Consider the following 12689-nt stretch of genomic DNA (forward strand, 5'->3'; position numbering starts at 1 on the left):
CCCCATCCTCCTAGAAGCTGACAGTAAGTACTGCCTGCCTCCTAGAGTGATGCTTTGTCATCCACCAGGAGAGTGGAATGAGCAGAATTGCAGCAAACCAGATAAGGCTTTGTGGTTGACTTCAAAACAGTAACAACGAGAAGGAGCATTTTCAGCAAAAATGATGGCAGGGTGATTTTTCTCTTTGTTCCTTCATGGTCCTACAGCCTGACTCATTCTCTCTTACAGGGCTTTTTGCCATGTGGGGCTCCCAGGGACAAAAGAGCTGCCGTGGTGCAATTTAATTCCATGCTGAAATTTGCTGTTCGGAGGAGATGACATTTCAAAGCTGAGCTCTGAATCACAGCCTTTGCTAACCAGCCTTTCATTAAAGGGCTCTGTGGCATTTTTACATAGCCCTGCTCAGCACTCAGCCCTGCTGGGCACAGGGGTTTTACTTGCTCACCCAAACTGTTTGTAGCCTGACTTCTTTTATCTCAAATGAGGCAAAGTAGAGGATTTCATGCTTCCTTTGAGCTAGGAGATATCTATCCTTGTGGCTTTATATATGTGTGCATGTAAATATATTTACACACGCTGTACAAAAATGTATTCATGTGCAGTGACAGGTGGTGCTGGCAACACCTGTTGCTGGGGTCACTCAACACTCCAGTTATAAAACTCTAATTTTAGTTGCTTATAACTTTTGTCAAACTTAAACATTTGGGCTGAAATGTTATGTGCCAGGTGTCTGCCTTGGGCTAATTTGGGGGCTGGAGAGAGGAATTTTTCAGCAAAAAAAAAACATTACTGCCAGTTTAGGGAGCAGAGACGAAGGCACTGGTTTGCCGATACTGAAAGCAAACTGTTGCTAATTGAGATGCTCCAGCAGCTTCCCTGGTTTGATGCCAAAAGTTGCTAGTGGGTTCCCCTGCTGCTGGACATATCTTTTCCCACTGTTACAGAACTTTGCAGTTTGGGTGACAATGCACCCCATTTTGTCTGGGTTACAGGCCTATGAACATGCTTGCTGGAAGGTTGTGGGCTGCTGCCCTTCAGGCTGCCTCTATCGTGTCCCATTCCCAAAGGCAGCACTGTGCTGGGGGCCATGTGAAAGAGGCCCATGGAGCAGCCCAGAGCCTGAGCACAAAGCAGGGAAAATGTGTTAGGAAAGATTTCTTGTCAGGAAGAGTGGTGAGGCAGTGGCACAGGTTGCCCAGGGAGGTGATGCAGACACGGTCCCTGGAGGTGTTCAGAAAGGATAGAGATTTGGCACTGAAGAACGTGGTTAGTGGGCACAGTGAGGATGGGAAGACAGTTGGACAAGATAATCTTAGAGGTCAGCCTTAATGATTTTGTGATTCAGTAATTCAGGCTGCATCTGGTGGCATCAGTCCCGAGAGCAAACAAAGCAGCTCTGCTTGTGCTTACCCAGCATCAGAAAGCTGGGTAAGGAATGGCTGGCCGAAGTCCAAAGGAGTGGTGATGATGGAAGGGAGCAGTGAGAGCAGTAGGAGTGAAGGACACAAGATTTTAGAATCTTTATGAGGAGAAATGCTGAGGAAACAGAGGGGACCCGAGGAAAACAGGAGCAGAGGCTCCTGTGGCTTTATGTGGCTGCTGTCGCAGCAGCTGAAACGTGCCTCCGGTAACACATCGCAGCTCTGCAGCCAGGTGATTGCACAGGAGGATGACCACCAGTGCTCTCTCTGCATGAGTGTGTAGGCTTGAACCTACTGTTAGGCACTTGTCATAAACCGTGGAATGGTTTGGGTTGGAAGGGCCTTTGCAGCACACCCAGTCCCACTCTCCTGCCCCAGGCCCATCCAACCTGGCCTTGAGCTCCTCCAGGGATGGTGCACCCACAGCTCTCTGGGAAAACTGAACTTAAGAGCCTGTATGGTTTCATCCTTACGCTGTTTCAGGAGGAAGAGTTGTTCAATTTACTTCTGCTTGGCAACATCAACTTTTTCTTGATTTTTTTCTGGTATTTCTTAGCATTTGAATACACAGCCTGCACTGGAAGGCTTCTTATGCGTGTATACACATCCTTTTGTAAATAATACAACTATTTCTTACCATATAATCTTACTTTGGAATCTGCACTGCATTGGTAGTCCACAGAATGCAAAATCACACCCATAAATTAGTCATAGATACCGAGGTGGTTTGTGATTTCACTGAGGTTGAAGAGCATTTGGACAGATTGCTTGTATTATTTTGAAGTTGTCCTTTCTGGATCATTGTGGAAATTAGAAACAAACTGCCTGCTGCAAAATATTCTGTTTCGTATTACTCTTACCACCTTCCCATAAAAATCTGAAGAAACGCCACAGAACCTGATCAAAGTTTAAAGTCAGACTTTGTTATTGAATTATGATGATTTTTTTTTATTGTAGGTAAAAGCTCGGCCAAGAAACTGACAAAAAAGGTAAGCAAAATGTTCCCTTCGTTCTTCAAAAGAACTTGTATTCTTTCTGTTTCTTAACCAAAAAGGGTTCTTTTTCTAAACTGGTTTTCTTGTTTGTGTCTCTAAAGGAGGTGGATGCTGCACTGCTGTGTGTTACAAAAGCTAAACCAGGACCGACCTTTTTTAGAGAGCTTGGTGATAAAGGTAACGAGATACTTTTGATACCGAGAAACACATCTTGTTTTTTATCTCATCAGACAGTATGAATTGAATCTCGTTTTAAAGACAGTTGCATGGATTTGACTTCATCCCCATCTCACCAGCTGCTGCCACCTTGACATGTCTCGGTTACACGAGGAGGAGGCAGGAGGCAGGGCTGGGAGCTGAGAGCCTCCTGGAGAAGTTAGAAAGCTGACTTAGAGAAGAAGAGGCTAAAAGGGTACAAAGTGGACTTTTAAGGCTTGTTAATAAACTGCTGTTTCGTTATATAACTTAAATGCGTGGAAGCAAAGAAAAAAAGAAAATTTGTATCTGATTATGTAAAGTGTCCTCCCTGGTTCCAGGGGCAGTGACAGTTGTTTCTGCTTCATTGGGAGCTCAGTGCTGCCCCACAAGAGCAGTGTGCTTGGGTTTCTTTTCACCCAGCAGTTCCACCTTACAGCTGGCGACACAGGAAGAGAAAACGCTGAGGGCTGGGGTATTGTTTGTGAAACAACGGGGAATTAAAAACACCAAATAAACACCTCATTAACATAAATTAATTGAAGGGAGGGAAAACAAACAAGAGGATCAAGGAAAACAAATAAATGAGTAATTAACTATTTCATCAGTAACAAAGACTGAACTCCCCAGACTAATGAGAAGGACTGGCAGTGTCTATTCACAAAGTGCATGGTAGAGGTCAGCCCACATCCCTTGGTGCATGGTCGTTGCTCTTTCTGTCTGTGTAATGCAGAGGCTGTGAGCATCCCCTGCCTGCAGCCCTGTCACCTCTCTGAACAAGTTCAACTTTTCTTTCCAATCCTGGGAAGTCTGTTTCATGCTGAATATTTACCTCCTCTTTTCAAATTACTATCTGTTATCTTCTTTCCCAGGACAGGATTTGAAGGATTCCCAGCATTTGATTCTTGGTTATATGTTTCCCTATCACTGCCTTCTTAAGGCTTTTCTTTTTTTAGTGGTTGACAGCACAAATCCCTAACACGTTCTGCCTGGGCAAATCAGGAATTCATCAAGAGAAAGCGAGAACATAGCAAAGCAGCAGAGCCCCCTGGCACTGTACCACACCGGCTGGCTGCTTGGGACTGCTGGGATGTCTTTTCTGTCCTGGGACCACCAACCTCTTCTCATTTAGCTCTGTAGGTCCTCATACTTTGCCCTTCAAGGATCTGGTAGGAATTGGAGATGATGCAGAAGCACACAATGCTGTCATCTCTATGACTTTACAGCACGTGCAGTTTTTGGTCATGATCTCTCTGTACTGACATTGACACTTTTGTCTTCAGATCCGGCTATAAATATTTATGTATTAAATACCACTTTTACACGTACCAAAATAATGAATCTACACCTGTTCCATGGTTTAGCTGAGATTATTTTAACTACCATCAAATTCTTTCTTAAACATCGAGTGGAGGGAGCGCTCTCAGTCCAGTTCGTAAAGTGTAAAGCTGGGGAACTCTGCCTCCTAGTGGCTGTTCTAAAATGTGCACCATCTTTTGTGGTATATTAATGGTTTGTTCGGTGGTGAGTATATTGTCCTGTCAGCATTTGCTATAAAGTCTGAGGGTAGATATTTCCAAGGAGGTACAGGAAAGCTTCATATAGTCTTAGAAAATTATAATGTTTTGCCAATGCTAAATGAAAATACTTGGCTGCAAGTCTGCTGAGTCATTCAACAGCAGGTGAAGCTTTAACTTGGACGTGAATGCAATTTGCTTTGCTATTTTTTAATGTTCCATTGCATCTTTTAAATGTAAAATTTGAGTAACTTTGTAATGATTACTGCGCAATGAAAATTACTGTACTGACTAATTTACTTTATGGTTAAAGTAAGCTGGCAATTCACTGCAGACAGTGATAGAACAAAAAGATCAAATGAATTTTTATGGAAATCAAACCATGGGTCAAAAGAAATTATATCTCAAGTGATTTTTTGATATAATCAGCCTGCCAAAAATTATTGAACGTGCTATGGATTGACTTTAAGATACTGAGGGTTTAAAGAACAATCAAGACAGTTTTCACGTATTTTCATTTCTTGTACCTTTTTGCCTGTTTCCCTCTCGTGACTTCCCACTCAGGTTAAGGTAATGGAATGAAAACTGCCCTTCTACTTCTTGCAGGGCCCTCTCCTTGCAGCCCTCTGCAGTCAGTGATTGGTGCCACTGCACTCCTCCTTTTAAGCCATGGGCAGGGTTGTCTTTATCAAAACATTTTGAAATTGCTTTAAAATCGGAGAGGGTAGATTTAGACTAGACATTAGGAAGAAATGCTTTACTCTGAGGGTGGTGAGACACTGGTACAGGTTCCCAGAAAGGTTGTGGATGCCCCCTCCCTGGAAGCATTCAAGGCCGGGCTGGACGAGGCTTTGAGCAACCTGGCCTAGAGGGAGGTGTCCCTGCCTATAGCAGGGGGTTGGAACTAGATGATCTTAAAGGTCCCTTCAAACCCAAACCATTCTATGATTCTATGATTTTGTATTTCAATTATTATAGTTATTTTTATTACTTTATCTGCCATGTCCATGTCCTTTCTAATGCTTTGCTAAAAATGCTTTTACTTGATCATCTACTAAGTACATTATCTCCTATTGCATTTTTCAGCAATACAGGGCCTCCTTTTGCTCTGCTGAGCAGAAGCACTATGTTTCCACCTTCCAGGTCTGCCATGAGCAGTAGCTGTGCAGAACAGCTGAGAGGCAGACACCCCATCCACTTGGCCAGCGATCGTCATTGACAGTTGGACTACATGATCTTTGTCGTCTTTTCCAACCATAATGGTTCTGTGATTCAATGATCCCTTGCTCGTAAAATCTTCAGACAGAGATCTCTGTGCCAAGTCCACAGTTGTCCAAGCCTAGGAGGTGTTTTTTCTATCCACTTGAAAAGTTACCTCCTTGTATTCCCTTATCTTCTTCTTTTTAACTGCATTTGCTGTGACACATATAAAACAAAACTAGGGAGCAGTGTGTCGCTGCTTGATTTTTTTCCTCTCCTATTTATTTCTGTCCATTTTCTATCTCATCTTAAGTGTGTAGCATAAAAAATGGGGTAAGATCTCTGTTTCCGATAGTTTTATTTTGAATTTGTAGCAGTCTTGGACACTGTCTAGGAACAAGATAGCAAGTTTTACAGCAATGCAAATAATTTATATCTTCGCAATGGCCATATTAAGTCTATTCGCAACACATGAGAATCATAGAATCACAGAATTGTTCAGGTTGGGAAGGACCTCAAAGATTATCGTCCAATCGCAACCTGACCATACTACCCTAACTCTATCAACCCTCCACTAAATCGTGTCCCTGAGCACCACATCCAAATGATTTTTAAACATATCCAGGGATGGTGACTCAACCACCTCCCTGGGGAGCCTATTCCAGTGCTTCACAACCCTTTCTGTAAAGTTTTTCCTGATGTCCAACCTAAACTTACCCTGGCGCAACTTGAGGCCATTTCCCCTCATCCTGTCACCTGTCACCAGTGAGAAGAGACCAGCCCCGCTCTCGCTGTATGTTTCAGGTATTGGAAAAGAGCAATAAGGTCTCCCCTCACCTCCTCTTCCCTTGACTAAACAACCCTACAACTTGTAAGCAAAACTAAAGATTTGAGATGACAATGACTCTGTGATTCTCTGCAAAGTATTTTTTATTTGCACAGTGCATTGTGTGACTGCAGTACTGTGCTGAGTTACACATGGCGCGTGCTGGAAAGTAGAGTGAATGAATAGCCCTATTTTGATGGAGAGGAAAGCTGGAGCTCAGACACAGGGTGAGTCAGTAGAGGGATCAGCATCAGGCCTGGCTTTGGAATCTGCTCTCAGATTTTCAGACCATTGCTTCCAGCAGCCCAATATTCCTAAACTCCGTAAGTTAAAACTTAAAGTCACTGAGGCCAAATACAAATGTTGCCAGCTCAGAACAGCGATTTATCAGAAGTTAATCGTCTATCGCTGAAGCTTAAGTGGATTCTTTATCTATCAATTAACTCTATATAAATTATTATAAATAGTTTATCTTTACACAGACGGGCACGTTTGAACTTCATTATTTTAAGCAGCTTCAGCATTACACAATGTTTAGCTCAGGCGTTAAAAGTAGCTTAGTTATTTTGAACAGTGATTTATAGAAAAGCCCTTTACATTTTTTCTGCCAACGTTATTGCAGTGCAGATGGTTCAGATTGTGCTACTCAGCCACCCTCGTTGCACGCTCTATCTTTAGCTTCTACGCTCTATTTTGACGCTATCGCATCTCTGTGTTTGTTCAGGCTTTTTGCTTAAGGCGGTATTTCAAAGGAAAACACTGGAATTTTCCTTCAAAAGGGGGGAAAATACTTTCACCTTGTAGAAAGGACGTGTTCCTATTTAAAAAAAAAAAAAAAAAAAGAAGGCTCCCTTGGCAGGCAGCCTGGCCGCACTATCGGCGCAATCTCTTAGCTTGGCAGCTCTGCACGCTGCCATGTTCCCCATGGGAAGCTGCTCCCCTCCTGGCCTGGCTGCCAGGGGATGGAGCACTTTGATCCATCCAGGCAGCGCTGAGTGCTTCTCCTCCCGGGTACTAAATGTGACAAAGCACTCCGAATTTATTTGCCTTTTCTATAAACACTGAATGTTTGCAGTGCGAATGCAGAGATTTAGTGCAGGCCTGTTGTTAATACCAAATAAACCTGACTCTCCTGATGAGATGGGGACATTGATGAGTCTCCGGATAGGGAATTTTACCTTCAGAGCACTAAAAAAAGAAGTAAAAACTTTATTAAATAATTATGAGGCTTACTTCAGTGACCTATTTTAAATGATGTTGAACTGCAGTTTTCATGTTTATGAGATCTGATCTTTCGATTCTCGTTATAGGGATATATATTTTATGTGAGTCATTTTTTAACTGTTTCATTTCAGGGCTGATATCTTATGCAGAGTACCTATTCTTGCTGACAATCCTTACAAGTAAGTGTTACATATTTAAAATACGTATGCATCGCTACTCAGCTTTTGACATCTTTCCAGAAATTTTTTCTGATACTTTTTAACTAAATTTCTGAGCTGTAGTTTAAGAAACTTGGATATAGAGTGAAAAGGCAGTAACGTGAATGGCTATAACTTTGGTTGATTGCTACTTGGCTCCATAGTGTCATCGCTGTTCCATAGCAGCATGTCAGAAATCTGGTCAAGCCCCACGCCACAGGGCCAGGAAGGTCCTTCTAGAGTAATTGCAAAATGGGAAGAGTTGGACATAAGACCACATAAGGAAAGGAAGAACACAGTGAGGGGAAGTAAATAATTTCTCACCTGCACAGTGGTTTCAGTCATTTTGCACAGTGACGTGTTAGCTTTAAAGTTCATGCATCAGTGTGAAGAACTATTGTCTGAAAGGTTTTTGTCTGAAAGTCTATTGTCTGAAAGTGTCTGAAAGGTTTTTGCTTTTTATGTATATGCTCAGATATGTAATGGATGATGTGCAGAAGCAGCACATCAGCATATGTTTTTTTGTCTGACTTCTTTCTCCTCTCTTTGTCCAGTTGACAAATTCCCCATGTATTTTGCATGTATTTTCTCCTCCTCCTTTACCTCCTCCCCCCCTTTCTCAGACACTTTTTAAAGAACATGTTGTTTGGTAACCTCGATAGCCACAGTCTCCATCCACTTGAGCTAAGAGATGTCACTCTCATGTTTGGTCGTGGAAGTGGAGAGGAGAGGTTTGGGCAACTTCAGTACGGCTCAGAGCTGAACCCATGGCCTGTGCTTGCAGACAGTGTCACCCGGCTGCATAACATAGCATGAAATAAAATGCTTTATCTGCAAAGAGCAAGCATTTTTTGCTTGTGGGTGGAACTGATCTTGGATTTTCTAGGTTTTCTCACTCATAATTACTCTCTGCTGTTCCTGCCACCTCCCCATGCTATTCTCATGAAGTACAAGAGAAGCTGGAAAATACCAAAATTTGAGATAAAATGTGTACGACAAAAGTTGTGCAGAAAGACCATGGTGGTAAAATAGCATACATGTCTGTGTATCCAAGTCCATCTGACTTACACAGGTCTGACATCTTAAGCAAGTGACAAAACCAAGCATACAGAGTCTTGTGGTATCAAGGGATGAAGAGAGGAGAGAAGGAATTAGCCACTCTTCTCCCAACGGGCTCATTACTTCCTTGGCCACAGGGTTCACTGCATGAAATTGAACAACATGGCAAATGTTTCTTGCTCTAGAAATGCACTGTCTCAAGGTCCAGCACCAACCACTGGCAGTATGAACAGTCTCTAGAGAGCAGAGAAGTTACGTGAAGTTTTAACAGACACTGACTGCTGGTGTACAGCACTTGGGCCATTCAGCCCTTTTACAGCATATATCATTTCTCAGCAGGAAAGCATCCCTGCCTACAACACAGCAAGAAGGGTGATTAGGTTGGACATGAGGAAAAACTTCTTCTCTGAAAGAGTGGTCAGACGCAGGAACGGGATGTCCCGGGAGGCTGTGGAGTTACCAGCCCTGGAGGTGTTCAAGAAATGTTTAGATGAGGGGGGTGATTTAATGGGAAATATTGATGGTAAGTGGACAGCTGGACTGGATGATCTTGGAGGTCTTTTCCAACCTTGGTGATTCTATGATTCTGTGATCTCCTAGGGAACCTCAACCAATACGTGATATTACACAGTATATATACATTGGCATAGTCCATTTGCCATACAAATGTACTGTTTCACCTTATTGGATGAAACAATTTGAAAATTGAAGCAGTACCAGAGCAAATTGTTTCACTACTCTAAGCAATCAAATGTTATTTTTCACAGGATTTATATAGCAGTGAACTGAACTGTAAGAACAGAGGCACATTTTGGTGCAGGATGTCCAGTTACGCAGAGGCCTATAGAATCACAGAATCGTTAAGGTTGGAAAAAAAACAGTAAGATCATCCAGTCCAACTGTCAGCCCATCCCCACCATGCCCACTAACCATGGCCCTCAGTGCCACATCTCTCTGGTTCTTGAACACCTCCAGGGACAGTGACTGCCCCAGCTCCCCACCTCGCTGAGCAGCCTATGCCACTGTCTCACCACTATTTCAGAGAAGAAATTTTTCCTAATATCCCACCTATCGTACAGGGCTGTTTGAAAGTGAATGTCAGCAATTGTTGGTGCCTCATTGCCTAACAAGTATGCCATGTCAATCAGACCTCAGCCAAATGACCTGCCTCTCTCGTAGTGAGTATTAAAGCAATATTTCTTAAAACAGACAAATTAATACTGAAATGACTTCTTCTGAATCACCAATAGAATTGGGAAACCAGAAAAGTGACTCCTGGTTTCAGAATGCTGCTGGCCAGCCCATGCTGTCCATCATATAAAAGCAGCATCTGTAGCACTAAACCTCCAAATGTAAATTTGTGGGAGACAAAGGCTTTATTTTGCCCACTGCGATCCCCTTTCTCTTTTCTGCATTCCATGTATCATCATCGCCTTTTTTCTTTCAGTGATGTATTGGATTTCGTTTTCAGCAATTGGTTAATGGAGCTTTCGGTAAAGCCTTGCCTGCTGAACAGGCCCAGGAACTGAAATTGTCACCATGACTAAAAGCATTGCTCCAATTAGCCAGTCACCAAAGTTGACAGTTTGGTCAAAGCAGGAGTGATTTCAGGGGAAGCACCTATGTGTAACCTGCGCTCACAGCTAAGATGAAGCTCTTGGGCTCAGATTTTGGAATTTTGCCTGATTCTAATTAAATACAAATATATCTGAAGTAGTCTTTGAACTATGCTTATTTTACGAACGCATACCTTTGAGGTTACATCATATCAGATAAGTATGTCATCTGAACAGTATAAGCAGCTTTAGGTCCTATATTTTCAGTAACAGCTTTCTTATCTGAAAACTGCAACACAGATGGTATGAATTACTGTTAAATACATCAATTGCTTTTATTCTCTGAATATGTTATAGGATAGACTCTTCTTGCTTTAGTAGTAGTAACACAAATTTAGAGTGTGGCATTTCTACGGAAAAGAAGCCCGTTTTGATTATTATGGCCCAGTTGCCAGGGAAAGGCTCTGCTATGCAGATTGCAACGGTATTTATAAACTATCCTTACATCACAAGGTTGCTTCACAGAGGACGTTAATTGGCAGCTGAAGATAAAGTTATTTCTCAAATGTAAAAATAGTTCTTTGTTTAACCATCTTGCTATCACTTAAAAAAGAAGAGGCTATTTCTGTGACTTCTTGCCTTTTCAGGAAGACTATCTAAACAGAAGCAAGACTTAAAGCTTTACAGGGTGGAACTGGAAGAATGTGCTTCCAAAATAAAACAAAATCTCTGGAGGCATTAGTAATTGTAGAGATACTGCTTCACTGCCCTCATGAGTCCAACATTGCTCTTGGAAACATGAATGTATGCTGGAGAAGATTCTCTGTGGCTTTCACATTAATGCCTGACATGACTATGCTGTGGAATTAATTCACCTGCTCCAGAAATGACTGGGCTAAATGCTGGCTACTGCAGTGAGCCAGTGAGTAAATATATTTCAGCAGCACGCTACTCCTGTGTGGGCTGCTAATGAGCGAGGTCACCTCGTGTAAGCAAAGTCAGAGCAGGAAACTGTGGGAAGGAGCTCAAAACACAGAGTGTTTTTACAGCGCCTGCAAAACTCAGAACTCATTAAATGTTCATGTTGAAAAGAAACGTCCACTGAGTGAAGGAAATGCAGGGTAAAGTTGTATAAAATTCCCAAAAGATCAGCTAAATGGGAGGTGTACAAACATGCTTTAGCAAAGAAAAGAAGGCCAGAAGGAGGAGTTTATTATGTCTCAGTAACACTGGACGTGGTTGTTTAGGGAGGTTGGAGAAGAGAATGGACCAACATCATGGGAATAGGAACTGGGAGAACTGGAGCTGTTACAAGACCAGTCTGTCTTCTGGACTAGTGAAGACTGGAAATAGTGGCGTGCAGCAACATGTGGAAGAAGTGCTGGAGAAAGACTCTATCTCTTTCACCCAGTTTGGGGGGTAATTAATGGTCTCTCAAGGCACTTTCCAGTACTCTCAGCTAAAAGTAGCTCCAAAAAGGGGGTAAAGCTAGATTTCAGAGGTGAGCAAGGATTACAGAGAAATCTGTAGACGCTACCTATGAAAGACCAGGACAGTAGGACAACATTTTCACAGTCATTGGGAGCAGGAGGACATCTGTGGCTGTATTTAGACACTGCCAGCATTTGCTGCTTTGCTATTGCTTTAATAATAGCAAAAAGGTCTTTGTCTTATTTAAAAGTTTGTTTATATTGGAGGGGGTACACATTGCTTACTGGAAATACGATGTATGTGCACAGCGATGTCAAACAGAATCTGTAGGCAGTATTTCCTTTAGATTAAATATTTCTGTACTAGTATAACTGTGTGTGCATGGGTGTGTGTGTGTGTATACCATAACATTTTTTTACACTTTGTTGCAGAACCTCAGACTGGATTTCAGATTGCTTTTAAAATGTTAGATACGGATGGCAATGAGCAAGTTGAAAAGAAAGAATTTTTTAAGGTATGTGTCTTCTCATGCTTATTGATTTTAAAACTCATAAGCAGTGGCATAGGTTCTGTTTGTTGAATGAAGATCCATTAGAATCTTCAAGCCCATTTTTCCATCCGATCTATGATCATGTTTGCTAGAATATGTTGTATGAAAGGAGTACATAGCAAAGCATTGCTTTGTATTACTTAAAACTACCTTGAACAGAGAGAAAAATGGTGTGGTTTCAATCTTTTAAAATGCTTGTATAAGAACAGCTGAGATAGACTGCACGGAGAGTTTATTAGACAAACTGTAACAGGGTACAATTAGTATCTGCTTTTCATGTCTTGGTGGTAAAATTCTGTCTTCATTGAACTTAAAACTCTTTTTGATAGCCTAGTGGTTGTTAAGCTGCCTTCCCCTTTGAGGAATCCTGGAGTAGCTGCAGGGAAACACTGAGTAAATGTACTTTAATTGGTTTTCCCATCACTTCAAATAATGCTGTTACACTGATGAAGAGTGCAATAAATAACGGCAAGTGGTGGATGAATTACAAACTTCTGTGCTTTGTTACTGTATTTTCA

The 12689-nt window shown here is 42.0% G+C and overlaps 1 protein-coding gene and 1 long non-coding RNA gene across 5 annotated transcripts in view; one reads left to right on the forward strand and one right to left on the reverse strand.

Moving 5' to 3' along the window:
• The window catches only part of MICU2 (mitochondrial calcium uptake 2), a 129930-nt gene that overhangs the window by 90052 nt on the left and 27189 nt on the right, over positions 1-12689 (forward strand). For all 3 annotated transcript variants that reach the window (XM_085216179.1, XM_085216181.1, XM_085216180.1), the window contains 4 exons: positions 2379-2410; positions 2518-2593; positions 7510-7557; positions 12053-12135. In XM_085216179.1, coding sequence (XP_085072305.1) covers positions 2379-2410; positions 2518-2593; positions 7510-7557; positions 12053-12135 — 239 coding nt within the window. The remainder of the gene's footprint in view (positions 1-2378; positions 2411-2517; positions 2594-7509; positions 7558-12052; positions 12136-12689) is intronic.
• LOC104917606 (uncharacterized) overlaps positions 1-12689 on the reverse strand; it is a 48351-nt gene that overhangs the window by 28239 nt on the left and 7423 nt on the right. The gene's annotated exons all lie outside the window — the stretch shown is intronic.

This window comes from Meleagris gallopavo, chromosome 1, assembly GCF_905368555.1.
Source record: "Meleagris gallopavo chromosome 1, MGAL_WU_HG_1.1, whole genome shotgun sequence".
Taxonomy (NCBI): domain Eukaryota; kingdom Metazoa; phylum Chordata; class Aves; order Galliformes; family Phasianidae; genus Meleagris; species Meleagris gallopavo.